The 22,485-nt window shown below is 35.0% G+C and overlaps 1 protein-coding gene across 1 annotated transcript; it reads left to right on the top strand.

Annotated features, from left to right (window-relative positions):
- The first annotated feature begins 17,084 nt into the window (after window positions 1-17,084).
- LOC147521462 (Agenet and bromo-adjacent homology (BAH) domain-containing protein) lies at window positions 17,085-22,284 on the top strand. Its single transcript, XM_086568142.1, is given in 8 exon segments — window positions 17,085-17,485; window positions 18,964-19,037; window positions 19,150-19,272; window positions 19,409-20,058; window positions 20,060-20,258; window positions 20,399-20,618; window positions 21,280-21,815; window positions 21,817-22,284. Coding segments are annotated over 8 exon segments (2,169 nt in total). The 5' UTR covers window positions 17,085-17,181; the 3' UTR covers window positions 21,880-22,284.
- The last annotated feature ends 201 nt before the right edge of the window (window positions 22,285-22,485 follow it).

Genomic DNA, 22,485 nt, shown 5'->3' on the forward strand with positions numbered 1-22,485 from the left:
TTTGTTCGGGCTTTGGTGTTGGGTCTGCCCAACACTCCAAATTGCACCCAAGTACCCAACACAATTACATACCCCAAATTAGGGCGGGGTATCCGCAACGCAAAATGGAGTCAATCTATAATAGGACTAAAAAAAAATCGTTCCCCACAAACGGAAAATATATACTTTAGTTTGAAAAGTTGTTCCCACATTTCCACATGCTGGAAGACCTGGAGTTTGGAACTTAAGTGAAAAACTAACTAAATGACAATAAATAAAGGCATATTTTAGGTCTAGATCCTTCTTTCTAAATCAGTTAATCTACCAAAAATATAGTTTGACGCATGGACTGTTGGAGTGTGACTTTATAGACTGATAGAAACATGGATAATGAGATTTGGTGAAAATACACTAGGTCACTAAATTGAATAGATGACTCATTTGTATTTGGTTGACCTTGGAGCATTGTCACCAAATACGGGTTTAAAACGCGTTTAAAACCCGAGATTATTCACCGTCTGCGTTCGGTTCCAGTTTAAAACCGGGGTTTTTCAACAAAATCGCGTTTTAAACGTTTTAAACCCGTTTTAAACGTTTTAAACCCGTTTAAACTTAAAAGCTTAAAAGCGTTTAAAACCGAGATTTTGAAAGTCTCCCCGTTTAAAACTTTTTTTTTTTTTTTTTTTTTTCTAAAACGCTCACTTATGGAGTTTACCTTTTTGAAGAGTGGACTGCTAGATTGACATTCTTTGGACTATTAATAATTAATTGAAAATTTTAAAGTTATTAACTTATTTGTAGTAGTTTAATTACACTAATCTAAAATTTCTAGTATTTGGATGAGTAATGATAATTTGATACTTTCATGTATTTGAATTTTCATTTGTATTATTATTATTTTTTATTTTATGTGTACATTAGATAGAAAATCAAACTCGCTATTATTTATCATTTTTACCGTTTTTACCTTTATACGTTTTAAACCCGTTTTACCGTTTTAAACCCGTTTTTAACATCACTTTTTCAAAGCAAACGTTCATTCTCGTGCCTTGGGACGTTCACCGGGGTACATCACTGCACGTTCATTCTCGTGGGATGGGCCAGGCTAGTAGATGCGGGTGCAGACCGCTGCACGTTTATTAGTACAACGCACGTGCAAGTGAAGACCATCTATGGAACACGGAAGTAAGGAACAGATCGACTATGATATCGTTATTCGAATTCATCTCTTTTTTTTTTTGGCTAAAGATATCTATCTGTATTTATTCGAATTCATCTCCTTGCATCTATCGTGCAATAGTTTAGGTTTTTACCTTACTTTTCATTAGATCAAACACTAATATGATTAGTGATTCAGGAATAGATTTTTCTTATTTCCCTAATGGCATCTCCTATGGAAAGTATAAACTGTATAGAATATAATTTTTACACCCTAAATGTCAAAATATTCTTTTTAATGGGGTATTATATATCCTAGATAATAGAGTATTAGTTGATAGAGAGGGTGAAAAATTTTCTCTCGCTATCAGCTAATAAAAAGCCCGGGTGACACTCAAACAGATGTTGGAGTAAAAACAAATTCGGACGTCACTTGAAATGTCGTTCCTTTCTATTTCTAAAGTCACAATTTAAATTTTTTAAACTCGACGTCTTTGACGTCGAGTTTAAAATTAAACTTTTTTACACTTTTCCATTATGAACAATAAAGAGTGGATATTTATGAATTCTATAATAATTTACAATTAGAATAATAAAATTCTAATGATGCTTATGTGGAGGTGTAATTTTACACCCCATTGAAGATGCTCTAAGAAATCAACCAGGACTTAAAGTGAAATAATTATTTTGTTCATTGAAAGAATTCTCGTTAGACTCCAATTGGTCTTGCAAAATCTAACATTCATTTTTGTAATCAGTTTATATATAAAAAAAAAACATCTTTTTTAGTGCAGGAATATGTATAAAACTTTTAATGCAGGATACTTAAACATACATTTACAATATAACACATCTCTCGTGTATCCTAGAGACCTAGACGATCAACTTTGAAATGATGTGATACTGAGGAAATGGAAATTTGGATATATCTTAGCTAGATCTGGATCCAAAAATTTGAAAGGCAGATTTCATCCATTGTACTAACGAAAAATGCTAATGGAACGTATATTTCATGTTTGATGACACACAGTGTTAAAAACTTGGAGCATCTTTAGTAGAGCAACCAAAAAAACACCAAACCAAAAAAACACCAAGCAACTTTAGGAGCAACATCAAAAACACTAAAGCAACTACGCGGTTTTGTCAAAACCGCGCCATATATCCCACACGGTTTTACCAAAACCGCGCGGTTTTCTAGAAACCGCATGCTATAACCATTTAACTCTCGGTTTTGTGATGTTTTCTTCATTTTTCATGTTCCCTCTCATCTAAACTCATCTCCTTAAGCAAAAAACAAAAAAAAAAAAAAAAAAAAAAAACACTACCAAAACTCTTGAAGATTTTTTCAATGGATCATTCATCTTCTTCTGATTATTCATTGAGCTCGAGTTCGAGTTCGAGCTCTTCAAATGATAACACTGCAGTTAAAACTCGCAAATTAGTGGCTATTGCTCTACCTTTGGTTCGACATCGTCTGAGTTTATTGCGTCAGCAAGAAACGGAGTCTTCTTATAGACCACATGGTGGTTCGAAGAAAATAAGAAAATATAAGCCTCGTCAGTACGAGGAACACTGGCTCGTGTAAATGCTAACTACTTCGGCGCAAATCCTATATTTAGTGACCACGACTTTCGGCCCGATTTAGAGTATGGGTCGGGTCATTCTTTACTTTCGTATTTTCAATCATCTTAATCATAATGTACCATATTTTCAACAAAAAGTTAATTGTCGGGTAAGTTTTGGATTAACCCAAAAATAAAAGTAATTCTTTGCTATATGAATGCTTGCTTATGGAATTGCCCGATCTAGTAGATGATATGTTACATGTTCTTTGAGCCAACTGTTCATGAATGCATCGCTATTTTTGTGATGGAATTATTAGAATTTTTGGAGGTGAATACTTGCGCAAAACCAAATCTTTGGATATTCAACATTTGCTTAAAGAGTCCGGAGGAACGGATAGCACGGAATGTTAGGAAGCATTGATTGCATGCACCGACAATGGAAGAACTGCCCATCCGCGTGGCAAGGTCTCTCAATCGCCATAAGCATAAACCAACAAAGATGATTTTGGAGCCGGTTCCCGTCGTGGTGTAGCATGGATTTGGCATGCTTTTTTTGGAATGACGAGTTCTCACAATGATCTTAATGTACTTGACCGCTCACCCATATTTGATGATATAGTCAATGATGAAGCTATTCTTTGTAACTACACCGTGAATGACCATCATTATGATATGGGCTATTACTTGGCTGACGGTATTTATCCTAATTATGCCACCTTGATTCAAACGATTGCTAAACCAACTATTGCACAAGACAAATGTTTCAACCAAATATGATCAAAACACTGAGTGTTGATGAAAAGACGAAGAACGTAGAAAAGTAATTAGAAAAATGATGGTGATCGGGAGAATGATGAGGCGTACACCTTGCGGTTGCCCTCGTTACCCAAATTATCAATGGGATCAAGTCTCAAGAACGTAGTTCTGAATGAAAAATAGTTTGGTATTTATATAGGTAGAGTAGAGAATTCTTGTAGCTCAAGTATTCTTGTAGCTTGAGTCATTGTGATAGAATATAACTCTCGGTAATAATTATCTCTTTGATAAGAAATGAATCGACATAAATCAATGTACATTAGTGGCAAACCATGTGGCTAAGGTTGACCTTAGACACATGAGTTAATGGGCCCGCATACATTGATCCATGGTATCTACAAATTGGGCTTTAGCCCCGGCGTCGGTCAAATAAAGTGGAGATTCCTACCAATGGGCGTTAAGCCCGCGTAGGTGGGGGTCGAAACACGCCCTCTTTGGCATGCGAACAAAGTTCATATGGCAAAGAAGAAAAAAAATGAGCGGAATGTAGAACAAAGTGTCGATGCGAAAAGAAATAATTGGAAAATTGATTTGTCGAAAAAAAATCATGAATTATCGGGGAGCGAAATAATGTCAAACTAACATATACGGGGGGCGAAATGTAGTTAAATAAAATATGGCGAAAATGCACGAAAAAAAAATATGCGAAATAAAATTGCAAAAAAAATTCGATTGGCGAAAAACGTACGAGCAGCGTCCACGTAATAATCTGAAATTTGAATTCGAAGATGCGTGCCAACGGAATAGCGATACTTGGATTATACCGTTGAAAATTAAACGTAGAGACAGTTTAGTAATAATAGTAATAAAAGGAAGTTAAATACGAATTGGATTCGAAGGTGAAGATTTTAGCGACTAAAACGGTATACCAACTTCGGATTAGATAAGAGTTATAAGAGTTAGAGTTCGGATTAGATAAGAGTTCAACCAGCAATGGAAAACTAGATCGAATAAATATTATATAAACAGTGGCTAAGCTCTATAAACTGCGAAGACGTTTATGCATAGACAACGAAATGGTTAGTACAAGTGGTGAAGCCGATGCATGTAGGGTAATCTCTTTTCTCTTGTTCGTATTTGCCTCTTCTCAAAACGATAGGCGTTATTTACAGTAGCTTGGCAAGATACAAATGAACCAAGAATTAATGGCTGCCATCTATTCAGAATATCACAAGATCACTATTTTAGGCGTTAAAAATACTCAAAGGTTTAACATAATTCATACGGTCATACCATATTTGTTTTCAGCTAAAGAACTCATACTATACTAAATATATACAACCAATCTGAATAAGCATGGTGCACATGACTATGACTTCATTGGTCGGCATGAACATGGGGGTTACTTGGGTTTCATACCTTATCGATTAATTATCACATCAGAGATAGAGAGAAAACAGGGCTAATTTTGGCTATCTTTTTTCTCGCTGCACCTGTTCTCTTCAATAACTTCCAATATTCAAGCTTTATCTTTCAAGAACGAATCTAAAGCAAGAAAGAGATGAGATCTTTAGAAGATGAATTGTATCCATCTAGTGGAGTTGTTTTATCTGTTTTATATGTATTTTTCCTTATATGGTGCATATATTGTTTACTTTTAGCTAATGTTTATGTGTTGCGTGACTTTCTAATTCTTTCTATTAGAGATTGACACTTAATACGATGTAAAGTTCATCTAGCTCTTTAGGACATTTAGATTAGCACTCTTAGCTAATGTCACTTGTTCAAATTTGGTTTTTCAGTTTGTTACTTCGCATGATCATCGCTTTCAAATAACTATAGTCATGTTCAAGGCAACACTAGAATAACAATCCACTCACTTGCTCTGTCTTTTTGCCTTTGAGCAGGGGAATATGGTGGGCACTAGATAAGTGACGAAAAATGTTTTTGTTTTTCCGTAGGTAGAAACGACTGTATTATGCGAGCAAAAGATAATCAAGAATAGTAAGAATCGATGACGATTGTAGACTTGGCGAGATGGAAAAAAAAGTGACAGATATAGCGAATACACGAGGCCGCGGTGATGGTCACTTAAAGAACTACGGAAAATACTAGTACTCGAGAGATTTGAGATGGACGAAGTGTATGCATTTGAAATGAAAGTCGAAAAAGATGAAGTAGTAACGGCTTACTCACAATTAAGTTGCGGGAGTGCAATTCCGTTAAACAAAGAAATTGCGCAATTATTGAGTTATTTTGGGCTGCCGAAGAAGACGGAGAAAAGTTCGGAGAATATGACAAAGCGGTGGCAAAAAAATTTGACAACATGAAACAGGTATGTCAGTATTTTTTTCCATTTAGCATCAAATTTTGGTTAAGTCTGAAAGACTAACAAAAAGATTTGTATTTTCTTCCCGGTTGAAACGGCGAAATTACGAGCAAAAAGATATTGACGAAAAATTTGAACGGAATGATCACAATGCCGTAGAAAATAAATAAATAAAATTTGAATAAAATTTTAAACACAAAGTTAACGTAAAAGCGAATTTTGCCGCCTGAGAAACAACGGTTTATGCGAAGTCTCGGAAAGTTTAAACTCAAAAAGTTCGGTTTAATACCTTAGAAAAAATAATGAAGCTGTAAAAAATTTCACTTGGTAAATTTCTCGTAGAAAGATTGGCGAGAATGCCTTAGAAAAATAATAATGGACGGCGAAAATTTTTAACCGAAAAATTTTTTTAGAAAAGATCGGCATAATTCCTTAGAAAAAGAATGATGCGGAAAAATAGTTAACCGAAAGCTTAAGCGAAGCGAATGCATATTTCGAAGAAGAAAATGAAGATTTAATCGAACAACCGTAAGACAATTGACAGAGACAATTGATTAGGTAATTGTGTGAATGTAATACCATAGAGCTAAAACTTATTTTGATGAAAAATAAAAATAAAGTATGTTTTGGCAATTGAATATAGTTGTGATGTCTGATAACATACCTGTGTAAAACTGACAATGTTGTTGATTTATATAGATGACACGAAATAGAATGAAATGCCCCCAATACTAACTTTAAGCTTGCAAAATTAAATTGAGCGAAAAAATGCTCCGACGTAGAACTGACGAAACGAAACGGGGTAATCTTCATCAGATGTTGACATAGCGCGAGTAACCGATTAAGCGAGTGTAACAGCATTCAACTTAGACTGCCGAAATTAAATGTGGTAATTTTGTCAGATTTTGTCGGAGCGATAGTAAACGACTAAAGCGGCGTCAAACTTTCAAACTTAATGGAAGGTAAAACTCGGTAACCGTCGATTTTGTCGTAGATAGTAATGCGACTAAAAAGCGGCGTAAAAGCGTTCAAACTTAGGCGAAATTAAACGCGTGGTAATTTAAAATCGGATTTTGTCAAATTTGCGATAATAATAAACTAAAGCGGCGTAACATCGTTCAAACTTTAAGTTAAACCGGTAACCGTCCGGATTTATTTAATCGTAGCGATAATAACGAACTAAGCGGCGTAAAAGCTCAAACTTAGATTGACGAAATTAAACGTGGTAATAAACCGATTTTTTTAATGTCGATAGTTTTTATTGGCGCAAAAAGCGTTCAACTTAGACTAGAAATTAAACGCGGTAATTTCGGCCGGTTTTGTAGTAGCGATAATAAACAATTTCTAAAATTTCAAAAATGCGACTAAAGCGGCGTAAAAGCGTTCAAACTTAGACTAATAAATTAAAGTGGTAATTTCTCGGATTATGTAGTAGATTTTGTTGATAATAACGAACTAAAGCGTCGCGTAAAAAGTTCAACTTAGGACCGTGAAATTAAACGTGGTAATTTCGTTAGATTTTGTCAAATAGCGATAGTAATGAACTAATCGAGGTAACAGCGTTCAACGGCCACTAAGTAAAAAAGTTCAACTTAGGCGTTCAACAAAATTAAACGCGTGGTAATTTCGTCCGATTTTGTTGTTGCGATAGTAACGATAATAAATAAAAGCGTTCAACTTAAACTTAGAATCGACGCAACGTGGTAATTTCGCCGTTTTTTTTGTCGTGATAAATAAACGACTAAAAGCGTAATAAAGCGTTCAACTTTCCGAAAATTAAACGTGGTAATTTAAAAGATTTTGTTGATGCGATAGTAAGTAACGAACTAATCGAAAAAAAGTAAAGCGTTCAACTTAGGCCCGACGAAATTAAAATTTAAGCTAGATTTTATTAATGGTAATTTAATTGCCGATTTTGTTCAACAGTCGACAAATTAAACGCGAATTTCGTCGCGTTTTTATCGTAATAATAGACTAACGAGCATAAAAGCGTTCAACGTAAAAGCGTTCAACTTAGATTTTGTTGAAATTAAACGGTGGTAATTTTTTTCAACTTAGCCGTGGTAATTTTGTAGTTGTAGTGAAGCGTTCAACTAACGTAATTTAAGCCAAATTTTGTTGTAGTGATAAACGCTAAGCGGCAAACTTAGACAAATGAAAATTAAACGTGGTAATTTTGCTAGATTTTGTTGTAGTGATAGTAACGACTAAGCGAGCGTAAAAGCGTTCAACTTAGACTGACGAATTAAACGTGGTAATTTCGTCAGATTTTGTCGGAGCGGTTATAAGGTTCGCTAAAACCAAAATCATACCATTGGAACTGAAGTGAAAGAACTGCTTTTTATTGATTACCGAGTCTTGAAAAATGCAAATATAATAACGGAAAAGAAACTATTAAACTAGAAACAGACTAACAAATTTTTGTCCGGTTTTTCGTTCAACTTGTCTATTTTGTCCGCTCACTTAGTAAAATAATCTGTTGCGACGAGCAAGAAACAAACATTGTCAGGGGCTGGCGAAAATAAACCAACAATGTCAAGGCCCCACTTCGCAAATGACCAAGGTTTATGGATTGGATGACGCTTTATCGCGAAAAGTTTGACCCATATCATATATCATGTTTTTGACAAGGCACACACTTCTCGGACAAACACGTACATCCTTTGGTATGTATGGCCACCAATACCATTGAGTCATTGCTATGTGAGCGAGACTTCGCCCCCGAGAATTCCTGAGCATCGTCAGCTGCATGATCGTCATCGGTAGATACCGAGACATTATCAGTGTCATGCTCGTTGGAATCATCTGACAGCATAAGTGGTTAATCCAGTGTTGTCATTACAGTGACGACTTGATTTTTCACGGATAAGTATGCGATAGAATCAGGATGTCTTACATCATAACGCGGATACTGTACAATACTGATAGATGTAAAATTTCATGCAATTCGTTGAACGAAGTCCAAATAAACGCTCATTCTATCATTGTTAGCCGCATATTATCATTCAAAGTGGCTAGCGACTAATTTAGAATAATTAATCGTAACTTAGTCGCCTCCAGTTGAAGAGTTGTGCGTATACCGCAAATGATAGTTTCATACTCGACCATATAATGTGAAGCGTTAAAAACTCAAACGTAGAGACCTCACAATTATGACTTCATTCAGCTTCAAAATGACAAAAATAAGACCGGAGGAAGACTTATTATGCGAACTATCGGTGTAAATCTAGCAAGTAGCTGATATATCCGATAAATATGTCAAGTCATCGCCCCCGGGAGGTAATGACAATTAGATATCGATGTTTTCCTCATCGAGTAATGCTTTCGACATAGGAATATCATAAATAAGAAAATCAGTCGTTAGCGAAACCAAAGTTTGTCTCTGTTTAATTGTATGAGTGTCAGAGACAATGTTGTAAACGTTAATGTAACTTTTCCATTCTGTGACTCGATCTGTAGACGTTGCGAAAAAACTTGCGCGCGGATATTCGACAAGTATAAACTTCGACTATTCCTTATTTAAAATAAGCTTAAGACGTCTGACAGCATGAAACAAGGCCGATTAATAATATTTTCAATACAAGAATGCCTCGAGACATATGATGGACATTATCCATAACGGATGACGAAAAAATCGTCGAGGCAATAACTTCCGTCTTGAATAATTTGGCGATCGGTGGAACGGTAGCGGGTCGTTATCTGTCGGATGTTGAAAAGGAATAGGAGGAATAGTTCGATACCGCCAGGTTGACTGAAGTCCGAACCGCACATTCGCGATGATCGTCGGTAAAGTGCATCGAGAACTTAGGCTCGTCGAGTATTCGTCATAACTTTTTGTAGAACGTGATCGTCGGTTTTGCATAAGAACCGCAGACGCAGCCAATTATCTTTCGACAAATCGATCAAAACACCAATGTTGATGAAAGAGGCGAAGAACGTTAGAAAAGTAATTAGAAAAATGATGGTGAATTAATGAAAAATGTATGGGTTGCCCTCGCATCCAAATTATCAATGGGATCAAGTAGACCGGGAGAATGATGAGACTGTACCTTGCGGTTGCCTACGTACCCAAATTATCAATGGGATCAAGTCTCAAGAACGTAGTTCTGAATGAAAAATAGTTTGGTATTTATATAGGTAGAGTAGAGAATTCTTGTAGCTCAAGTATTCTTGTAGCTTGAGTTATTGTGATAGAATATAACTCTCAACTGATAATTATCTCTTTGATAAGAAATGAATTTGGACATAAATCAATGTACATTAGTGGCAAGCCATGTGGCTAAGGTTCAGCCTTAGACACATGAGTTAATGGGCCTGTACATTGATCCATGGTACTGCAAATTGGGCTTTAGCCCTATCGATTAAACGAATAAAGTGGATATTCCTACCAATGGACGTTCGCCACGTAAGTGGGGGTCAAAACAACAAACATTTTGCAAATAAGCAAGAAGCTGCTAGAAAAGACATAGAGCGGGCGTTTGGTATATTACAGTCGCGTTGGGCTATTTTAGCGAATCCATGCAGGTTATAGTATTTGGAGAACATTGCTACTGTTATGAGGGCTTGCATTATTTTACACAATATGATTGTGGAAGATGAACGTGAAACGGATATCCCGCAGTATATTCCTGATTTGGAAATACTAAGTAGATAAGGTGCTCCTGAAGATGAACGCCACTTTGTTCTATCTCGTTGGGCATCTGGCGTCGAGAGGGTTCGTTCAAAAGTTGTTCATGATAGATTGAAGAATGACTTGGTCGAGCATTTGTGGAGTAGGCGTGGGCGGACTTGATTTCTATTTTTATTTGCACTTCATTTAGACTTTGTGTTTATTTATCGTTTCAATTTCTATGTATTTGTGTTCCAAGTTTATTTCTATGTATTTGTGGTTTTATGAAAGGATTTATGTATATGAGAATTTTGAAAATACAAATTTTTTTTATAATGATAAAAAGTATCAACTTTAAATTAAAATAAAATATTCAATTAAAGTACATTCTAATTAAAATTAAAATACAAACTTAAATTAAAGTACATCATTAATTAAAAGACATAAATTAAAAGACAAATTAAAATACTCAAATTAAAAAACATACAAACTCAAATTAAAAGACATATAAACTCAAATTTAGCATATGCACTACTTTGACTACTACCAGTGATATTGCCAAGTCGATTATTCAATTTTTGTAAAATTTATGCCCTTTTGAGTTGCCAAATTTCGCGCTCGTCTTCGGGTAATTCTTTTAATCTCATTCCTAATATTTTCGCATCATTCCAATCCATCGAACTTTTCTTCAATTGAAGTTTTTCGAATTCCATCTCATCTTTCTTCAACTGTCTTTGAGCTTCTAATTCATAGCCTTCTTTGGTGGTTTTAGAAAGTTCTATCAGAAAAGCATCAAGTTTCTCAGCGGATTCCTCCACTTTAAAATCACCTTCTTCTTTCTCTTTTTGTCTTATTTATTTCCAAGAGGTCTATCCTCAAGCCCATGAACTTGGTGTGGATCATAATCCATTGATTGAGTTGTCGCAGTTGATATTGGAATTGATGAACCTCCTTCCCCACTGTTTGACTTCAACTTTTTGGTGGGATGCAAATCATTTATCAACTGTAGCCTCTTCCATTTTGGTGAGTCTTTCACCATATTATAGCATTGCATCCACTTCCAAACCCCATTATGCATCGCATATGCACTTATTGCTTCCTTAACCTACCAATTAAGTAAAAACTAAATTAGAATTGAAAAATGTATTTGTTAATCAAAATAACAAATAAAAAGTAAATACTTACCATCATATTGTCATTATAGCCACTTGGAGGAGATGTTTGAATTTTAGAAAGAATAGCATGGAACTTGTTGATATTAGCTTGAATAATAGACCAACGGTGTTTCATACCCGTCAAGTTGCGTTCGGTCATTCTTCCTAAATTTGCATAAAATGCATTTAGAATTCTAGCCCAAAAATCGTTCGACTTTTGCTCATTTCCTACTACACCATCTTGACTATCTTGTAGCTAACTATTGGTGAGAGCAATATCTTCTTCTTGTATCCATGAAGCCCCTATTGATTTTGATTTTTGACTCATTGTTTTTTTAAGAATAGATAGTAAATAGTAGAGAGTAGAGAAAAGAAGTGAGTGTAAAAATATGGGGTGAGTGTTTCAATTTATAGGGTTAAAAAGATATAGCCGTTTTTTGGCCGTTGTTGTAATCGAGAGCACGCGGTTTTCCTAAAACCGCGTCATAGAAGCCCATTTAGCAGTCCAAGTCCACGCGGTTTTCCTAAAACCGCGCGGTGTTCTTACAACCGCGAAAGTGATTTGATACAGCACCAAATCTGAACCAAATATTGGTCGATTTGGTGTTTGGTTTGGTATTTTCATCAACATGTAGCTCTCCTGAAGTTGAAAAAACATAAAACACCAAATTTTTTGGTGTTTGATGCTAGGTTGATATCACTGCTAAAGATGCTCTTATAGTGGCAGTAGTGCAAGTTGTATGAGCATTGTCCACAAAGAAAATGCACAAATGATTACACAAACATTAGATGATACGTGAGATAAACATACTTAACCTATAAATCGAAAGTGAAAATTTCAAAAGACAACAAATGAGTGAAATGACAAAGAAAATAGAAAATTAAAACTGAAGGGTCCTATTACTGCCGGACCCCAATTTGTGTTGGGCGGACTCCCACAAAAAAAAAATTATTACAAGTATACCATTAGTTTCAAAAAAATCTAAAAAAAACACAATTATTACAAGTATGCCATTGGTCTTTAAAAAATTGAATTCGAAACCCAAACTTAAACGATTTGGCCAGTCGTTTGGATTAAGTCCCAAACGACTTGGCCACGTTTTGGGACTTAGTCTAAACGACCGCCACACCGGTCAAGAAAGACAAAAAACAAAACTTTGAATTTTTTCAAAGTTCAAATCCCAATGACATGACACATCGTTTTGAACTAAGTCAAATGGTGTGACCATATCGTTGGAGACTTAGTCCAAACGGTGTGGTCATATCGTTGGAGATTTTTCTAAGTTCAAGCGGTGTGACCATTTTTTATAAGTCAAATCCCAAACGACATGGCCACATCGTTTTAGACTCGACCCGCATCGGGCCCATGTGGTTTGGGATTTGAACTTTTTGAAAAAATTCAAAGTTATGTTTTGGGCTCTTAACCGGTGTGGCGAGTCGTTTTGGACTAAGTCTCAAACGATGACTTATTTCAAAGCGGTGTGGCTAAATCGTTTGGGACTTAGTCCCAAACGACCTGGCAATCGTTTTGGGACTTTAAATTTGAGGTTTTTGGCGTTTCGATTTTTGGGAATCAATGACATATTTGTAATAATTATTTTTTTTTAAATTTTTTGAGACCAATGACATATTTGTAATAATCGTTTTTTTTTTGTGGGAGTCCGCCCAACACAAATTGGAGTCCGGCAGTAACAAATACCAAACTGAATTGAGGAGGGATCCGTGAATACGGGGTAAAGATCAACTGTGTCATAATGACCGGCTATATCCAGTGAGATAGGTGACGTTATAAAGGTGTCGGTCAAATATCCGAAAACATATTCCTTTAAAAGATTCCACGCGTTTTAATACGGATGACGTGCTCATCAGGCTAACTGCATTTCAAGGTCCCCGCCTCCAGAAAATGCTTAAATTAAGGGGTCGGCTTAGCTGTCAAATAGATCCATTTCTTTTGCCTGACTTCATCTTTTTCGGCTTTATTCGAGATCTTTCATTTTCAATTGAAATAAACAATATTTTAATATCAAATTTAAATATTTAAATACAAAAACTAACTAAAAATTTAAAATATAGAGTTGTGAACTTGTGATCAAGAGAAAGCATCTCAAGTTAAAATAAAAAAAAAATGAGAAAGCATCTCAGTGTAGAATTATGTAGCGCCGAGCATGTTTTATTTTAAAGAGTTGGTTGCAGAATTATGTAACACCTTTTTTTTTAGAGTTTAAGTGATAACGGAAGTTGAATATCGAAAGGAAAAAGAAAAAAGAAAAAAGAAAAAAAAAAAGAACATTTTACTTTTGACATCAGAATTTGATTTTGCATGAATTTTTTTCGATCTAGTACTGTATTAGGAGGCATTATTCAAAATTAACAAATAGTTTTATTGTAAAAAATTTGTTATTATTGCTCTGCAAAAGTGGACAACATGAAAATGTGGCATACTGTACAAAATAAAAACTATCCACCATAGTTGAAGTTAAAACTAGAGACTGATATTTTTTTATGAACGCCATTTAAAATAATGTTGGCAGAATAATGGTGGTGATGTAGATCATTTTGTTCAAATATTGATTGGGACTTCATAAATAATCCAATGAGAATGAGAAATTTAATATAATCTTCAATACTTAATTGAAGGAAATATATATTTAAAAAAAAATACAACCATATAAAATAAAAAATTTGTATTGAAATTGTATGAACAATGTAGGCGGTGATAATGTATACATCTTGTATTTTTGGGTTTTATTGAGAGATGTAGAGATGAACTTGATGAGTGTAAGTTACAATGGCGCAACACTCCAGCTAGATCGATGTTAGATACTAAGTTGTATGATTGTATGAGACGAGCGTTTCCAAAAATTGTATACACGAAATCAAATATTCGTGTATAAACGTTTTTTAAAAAAGTTGGGTAAGGAAGTGTAACACATTTTGTAACGTTGGCTTATGTTTGCATTCCGTTCATTTTTTTCACATGTGGCATGTCATTTTCTTTTTTGCTCCTATTATTTTTCTACATGGCTAATTGTCTATTTCTTATGTGGCATATGGGGGTTACAATTCGGATGCAAGATAAATCAAGGACTCCCCCGTGGTGTATGAATCAAGTGCTCTATATCTCCCTCACACCAACAAAGGCATGATCCAGTACACCAACACACAACAGGGATGTATAAGTTGAATTCGTGTTGCCAATCCTGCCATTCATCAACACAACTTTTTTTTCTCTCCCATGCCACCTTGCACCACTTTGAAGTTTGAGGCAACAATTTCTAGATGTTAGGGGAAACCCACTTCCTATTTTTATTGTCAATTAAAAGGAGCTATTTAGACAGAGAGAGAAAATTAAAATAAGTGATTAAAAAGAATTATCAACAATCTCTCAGTGTCTTTAAATCTTTTAGTGCGTTTGCTGCTGGTTCTTAATTGATTGTTGCAAGTAACACTTCAACACCGATGAATTTAAGGAATCATGAATGTAGCCTTTCACTGCGACAAAATGGTTGGTTTGTTCTTAAGTTAATTCAAGTAATGAAAAATGTGATAATTTGGAATCGGTGGTGATAGAATGATAGTTTTATTGGCGAATTTTTGGCTTTCGATAGTGTGTTTGATTATTCCGACTGGTCTCTCTAATTTATTTGATTTTCCATATTTTGACATATGTTAGATTTGTTTGGTGCATTTGATTTGTGTTGGCATACCACATGGCAAGTTTCTGATAGGAAAATAATTATAGAAAAAAAAAATGATAGCGTGCCACGTGTGAAAAAAAATAGACAGAACTAATGTTGCAAAAGTAGTCACACTTTGGTACCAAAATTTGCTATAAAAAAAATTATCAATATTTGATATAATATATTGTTTGTTATCCATTTATGTATTTTTTTCTAGTTGGATTATATATTGTAATTCTAGACAAACACGTTTGTGGTTTTTTTTTTTTTTTTTTAATTTATTTATGAAAACGCATAAAATAGCCCATCTAAGAAAAAATGCATAAACTATATGTTAGGAATTTTGGATGGGGCCCTTTTGGATGCCAAATGAAGTGAAGTGCGAGCGTATTATTGGAGCTTAAACGGCCCGCTTGAGATCAAACTGTCACTCCCATATGCATATCACTAGATTTTACAACAGTGGTTATTGACTTGATACCTCGAGAGGTGTCAACATTTTCCCCATCTTCACGACTTCACTAATTTAACTTAAAACATTTGCTCTGGTCGTGTTTTTATTCAAGTAACATACTAGCACACGTGTTTACTGTTCCAACTCTTGCGTGATCTAAAAAGAGGACGCTCTAATCAATCGTATTAATTGCTAACTTATTCGCAATTACATAATATTTTTTTTTGAAATTGTTTATTTATCGGTACAATGATTAGATTATGGCTAATAAACAATAGAGTAATAGAGGATCATATACTAATAGTGAAAAAACAAGGTGAAATTAGTCCATACAGTAACCACTTTGATGATATTTCAGCCCACATTCAAGGAGCATTGTTAGTATTTAAAAACATGTGCATTACAAGGTTTTAATTGATGAAAAAGGATTTGATTATGAATATGTTTCAATTTCTTATTTTAGACTCATATTTACTTAAAATATTTTACAAATATTTTTACAAAAGGCTATATTTTTTTCTTGTGAAAATAAATAGCATATTCAAGTATTAGCTATCTTAGTTGGTAAAATTCTCGGGTGATAGTATAAGAAGTTTGGGGATCAAATTTCACCAGTATTACCGAGTTATTGATCTCATTAAAAACGTATATGCTTGCCAACAAAAAAATAAAATATATTTTGTAAAAAAAAAAAAAAAAATATGTTGGTAAAATAATTTGTCAAAATGTATATATATTTTTTTTATAATGTTTGTCATAACCGAGCACCATGAGACTTATGAATAATTTGCATTTTTATTTTTCACTAAACTTATCCTATATAATGAAAGAGATAAACTAATAAAATAAAATAAAATATAACATCGTTTAACCTCTAAATCATTTGTATGATTTATTTAGATATCGAATAATATACATTTTAAAAAAAAACTGTAATGTACAAGGTTGAATAATTGGGATTTGTCACAACAAATTGACCAACAATTCATGTTGCTTAATTTGTTGAAGTTGCAAAAAGATACAAAATTTTGAAATGTGCATTGTGTTCGTCATAATAATAAGCCTTTTACCGCCAAGTGTTTTCATTAGTTAGTTTTGAAATTTCGAACTCAGGAAGAGTGAAAATTTTGCTGAGACATTTTTAGGGTTAATTAAACTCAACATACAGACAAGGGCATTTTTGGAAAATCAAAACAAACAGTGGCAATACCGTAATTAAAAATGAAAAATATTATAGAAAGAGAACCCTCGTTCGTAACTTCCTATAAAAGAGTCACATAGGCATGATCGTCGTGGACGAAATCTACGCCGTTGATTTCTACACACATCTTATCCCTTCATTCGTTCATTCGTTCTTCCCTCCTTCTCATTAGGTTTTCATTTTTTTTCTCTCATATAAAAACCAAAACAATATTTAAAAAAACAGACCACACAATAAAAAAAAAGTTCTCGCCATTAAAAACCTTCTCTTCCTTTTGAAAGAAGAGAGAAGGAAAAATGGAAACAACAACATGGTTGTATGTAGGGTGGGAAGAGGTGATTGTATCTAATGAGAAAGGGAAAAGAGAAGTGAATTATTATTTGAAAAGAAGAGATGGGAAAGCTTCAGATCTGGCTGTTATTGGAAAAGAAAGAAGTATTAGACATATGTTTTATCACTTTGCTCATTCTGAAGACGACGAAGATGTGAACACAACAGACCCATCCTCAAATCCTGTTGTTTCTTCTTTTGTTGCTCCACAGAATGTTAAATTGAAGTCTAGAAGAGAAGTTCTCGATTGGTTATCTTCTGTTGTTTCAGGTACGTATGCTTTTCTTCTCCTCTCTACCTCCCCTTCTCTCTTCTCTCTTCTCTCTTCTGTGTGGAAATTTTTCAGTCTCTTCACAAGCTTTGTTTTGCAATGGGTTTTTGTATTCTGGTTTGAATTTATCTTATTTTGGATAAGCCTCGGTGAGATTGGAGAGTCTAAATTTTGTTACATCTGTGTCTTTTGTCTTGTTCTACGTCTGTGATTCTCTTTTGGCAACGTTTTTGTGTTTGGTTTATGTTAGATTGAGAATCTAGTTTATAGTTTTGCTATTGTTAAAGTCTATACCTGAAAAATGGAAGTTTTTTCATCCATTTTCAATCTATTTGATGGATTTTCTGTCAAATTTATCATCTTTAAACAATTTTTCCTAGTCAAAGTGTTTTGAATCTTCATTTGACCAGGAATAATCAAGTTATTAGATGGAGGATGGAGGATGGAGGGGTAGAGGGAGGGGCAGCTGTTTTAGTTTTTAGGAAAATTTGGGTAGATCTGTTCATGGATGATGCTATCAGGGGCTATCTAGAAAATGATAACTTCTGATTTATAGATCTCATAAGATTGCTTCTTTTCTCTCTCTTATTCAGAAGAAAGAATTTCAAATTTTCTTTTGATAGACATGGCTTAGATTACTCAAATTTTTAGGAAGGAGAAGTTTTTAATTTAGGAAATCAGGGTGTAACCAGGTAGGATGGATGGTAACATAAAAAGGTCCATATTTATTGCGCTGTTAACATGGGATCTGAAATTCTCTTCAGGAGTTTATCTGATCTGGGTTGTTTTAAGATATAACCTCCAGGATAATCTTAACATAATCGACCAAGACGGTTTCTTTGGTTTGTGGGAAGAAATAGAATTTGCACAAAATTTGGAATTATAAAATTTTATGTTATAATATGATTGAGTTCAGATCTATTTAATCGATAGATTTTTTCGTTTAAGATCACATATATGTTACAACTTTATTACATACCCCAAATAGTTTAAAACTTCTGCATATTGTGCCTTGTCTCTCTTTTCTAGCTGTGGTGATTTTTCGTATTAGAAACTAACTACATGATCGGCTGCAGGCATAATAATAAGCCACTTATTGCAGCTGGCTGAGAGTAACTGAATTCGTTACCTGCTATGTCAAGGTCAATAGCCCTCCATCTTATAACTACCATGTTTTTCTTGCGGCGACCTTTTTTTTTTCACAAAGTAGAAGTCCATGATAGGCATTATGTGGGTGTCCTTTGGATTTTTTTTGTTCTCTCATCCCCCATTTTCATACTTCTCACCCTGTCGAGTAGTTGGGTGTATTGGCTCTGCATGTGAGTGTTCTGTCGCAGACATTTTGGGCTTTTTCACAAAGTTATATACAGATTTTGATTTTATTTTTGGCTTGATTACATTGTGGTGGTGGGTTTATTTTACTATATTCATTTTTGCAGTGTAAGTAATTTTTTTTTTGTTATTGTTAATGCTTCAGATTCATCCCCCCGTGGGTCCTTTCAACATGTCGGTAGATTCTTTGACAATGAAGGTTTCAATGCAACTTTAAAGGTTGGTATTGTGCGTATTAGAGGTCATATTGGCAGTATAATTTTTTACTATTAAGAATTGTTTCTTGTGACAGGGATACTGATTTTTTTTCTCCCCAATGATGTCTATTCAGGATTCTCGTATAAGGAACCTGGGAGTCCAGTCTAAAGCTTTTTTGTGGTTAGGTTCTTCTTGGACATGCCGGAAACGCCGGAAGCACTATCGCTCCTTTTGCCGTAACGGAATTACAATTTCAGTGAGTCCTCTTCTCCATTGTTGTATTTTAGCTTCTTTATTTCTTTTTGAATCATTTGCACTGAATCTTTATTCAGTGCTTCCCTATCTATTTGAATTTTGACTGACATGTTTTAACAAATGGTTTTATATTTCAGGTCCATGACTTTGTATATGTTTTGGCTGAAGAGAATAAAAGACTTGTTGCCTATTTGGAAGACCTGTATGAGGACTCCAGAAGCAACAAAATGGTTGTGGTACGATGGTTTCACAAAATTGATGAGGTTGGTATTATTTTACCTCCCGATTATAATGACAGAGAGATTTTCTTTTCTCTTTGTCTTCAAGATCTTAGCGTTGAATGCATAGATGGATTGGCGACGGTTCTCAGCCCTCAGCATTTCGAGAAGTACCTGAATGTGGCCAAATGCTCTCTCTGGGAACCATTCTTGTGCCACCGGCAGTTTGACAATGATGAAATTAAGGATTTTGACATTACCCAGGTCCAAGGTTATTGGAAACAAGAAATACTCCGATGCATGTACACCACGACTGCTTCTACACCCTTGGATTATAAGCCATTTGATGATAATATGGAATTACATGATTGTGATGATAATGATGAGGATGCCTCGAAGAGCAGAACCAAAAAGAAGCACCGTCGGTCTAATAGCAAGGACATTGACCAACATTTAAATGATAAGAATGATGCTATGGTTGCAGCTCATCTGGGTGTGCAGAAGTTTTGCAATGGTTTAGTTAACTGTGCCAGAGTTGAAATGCGTGGTCTTTTGGAACCCAACTATACTTGCTGGGTCGAGAAAAGAGTTGAAACAAAGTACATCTCAACGATATTTTGCTGTGAACTGTCATGTTGAAGTGCTCTCCCAAGATAGTGGAATTAGGGGGTGTTGGTTCAGAGCAGTGGTCATAAAGAGAAGCAAAGAGAAGGTGAAGGTGAGATATCAAGATATTAAAGATGCAGAGGATGATTCTAAAAATGTGGAGGTAATGTACTTTAATTGCCATGTCTCAATACTTTTTCTTATTTCCCAGAAGTAACAACAGAAATAAATTAGCTTTGTTCTAGCCAAATCTTGTTTTGTCTCATTTCTAATTTGATTATTCTTTGAATGGTCAATCTGCAGGAATGGGTTTTGGCATCAAGGATTGCAGTACCTGATGAGTTGGGCATTCATTTAACTGGCAGAACTACTGTTCGTCCATTTCCACTGCCCAACAAAGACGGCGGTTCTTTGGGGTTTGTAGATGTTGGAAGCCCTGTGGATGCATGTTGGCATGATGGATGGTGGGAAGGCATTGTGGTTCGCAAGGAAGCGGACGGCAAAATGCTTGTTTACTTTCCAGGTATGAGAATGTGCCTTGCACTGAAATTTCTTGAAACTGCTAATCCTGTTTTCAAATGAGATTTGAGATTCTGAGGTTGTAATCAAAATCAACTCTTTATGATAGCTGGTTCCTTTGAATTTGAAAATTCTAGTAATACTAGAGAAGTTTAATATTTATGTAAATGCAAATATGCAATGCATGCCTTTAGAGGGTAGGGCTATCCAAATCGATACGTATCACACTAGTGTATCGAAAGTCTTATGTATCACACTATAAGGGAGTGTATCGTACCATATATATTCAAAACTTACATACACATGCACAAACACATAAAACTATGATAACTCTTCAATCCTTAATACCCTTTTCTGCAAAGTATGAATTTATTGCTTATATATATATATATATATATTCAAACAACTTACATATACAGATTTTTTATAATTAATTTTAAAAATACCGTATCTTACGATACACGATACGATATGCAAAAAATAGAAAACGATATATGATACGATATACGATTTGACAATGATCATACTTTTGAATTGCAAATTGCTTATTTGTTTATATTTTGAATGTAGTTCTATGGTAATATCTCTTGACATTTATTCCTGCATATTATCTTCTTCTACATTTGTCATTTTAAGTAGTCACTTACCAAATGGTGCACTTGCAGGAGAAAAGAAATTGTCAATCTTTTGTTGCAATGACTTGAGGCGTTCCCAGGATTGGTTGTGTGAGAAGTGGAATTTTATAGAAGGTAGGATGGATCTTGTGAGCTCAATTTTAGCAAACATTGAAGCTGTGCAAGGTGGAGGTAAATCCTGTGTGGAAATTGGCCATTCGATTCAACTGGAGCTATCTAATAACAGACAAATTGGCAGCAGTTTCGCGGATTTTGTTTCATCGAAGAAAGAGGAAATTGTAGTTAAACATACTGCTCCTAATCTTGAGACGGTAAATGATTTTGGAAAGGGAATAGCTGCTGTTCCCAACATTGCAAAAGATACTTACCTTGCTCAGTTGAGATGGAAGACATCAAGGAAAAGAGGACGGAATGGAGAGAGGTTGCATAGGAGAGGGAGCTCTGGTTTGAAGCAACATTCGGATGGTAGCAGCAGCAGCAGCAGAGAGGACATGGAACCATCCCCTGACCATCAAAGATTTTTGGCACCTAATTCACGGAAATTTGATCATGAAAGCTGCAAGTATCAAAGGCGATTCTCTTCTTGGTGTGTCTATACCCCCTCTTACAGGTTTGGTCCTGTCCAGATAGTGCCTTTTAGGTTTGACTCGTTATCTTCAATTTTTTAAAAGTGTTTGTTCTTTCCTGGGATGGGAACATTGGTACTGCAGGGAAAAATCTTCCCTGTATTGAGTCATCCGTTGAGTGCAGCCCTTGTTAGTGACTTGTTGTCTTAATTCCTTGATGATTCCCTGACTCCCTAGTTTCACAGAAGATGTTCATAGAAAAATCCTGATCCAATTAACCCGGTCATCCTCTTAGGGGTTGCTGTTGTACAATGCTGTATCATTATGTAATTAGAGCCCCCGATCAGAGCTTTAGAGCTACTTATCCAGATCTGGGCACCAATTTTGAGTTTGCTCTTCCTTTTTGTTTTCTTGTAAAATGTGTTGGGAATATTTATATTTAATAAATTTTCCTTCCCATTTGTTCCAATGAAATTTCTTATTTCTCTGTTTTGGGTGGCATGGTTTTGATTGTCGTTTCATCATTTTGTACATGTGTAAGCTCTTTCTGTTTATTGTATTGTAAGTTTTCCTAGAGGCAATTGCATCTTGGTTTCATAGTGTTATGAAGTTGGTGGGTCAGCTTGTCAGAATCCGGTGGTAGGATTGTAGGAATGGCAAACTTGTTGAT

This window comes from Coptis chinensis, chromosome 1, assembly GCF_015680905.1.
Source record: "Coptis chinensis isolate HL-2020 chromosome 1, ASM1568090v1, whole genome shotgun sequence".
Taxonomy (NCBI): domain Eukaryota; kingdom Viridiplantae; phylum Streptophyta; class Magnoliopsida; order Ranunculales; family Ranunculaceae; genus Coptis; species Coptis chinensis.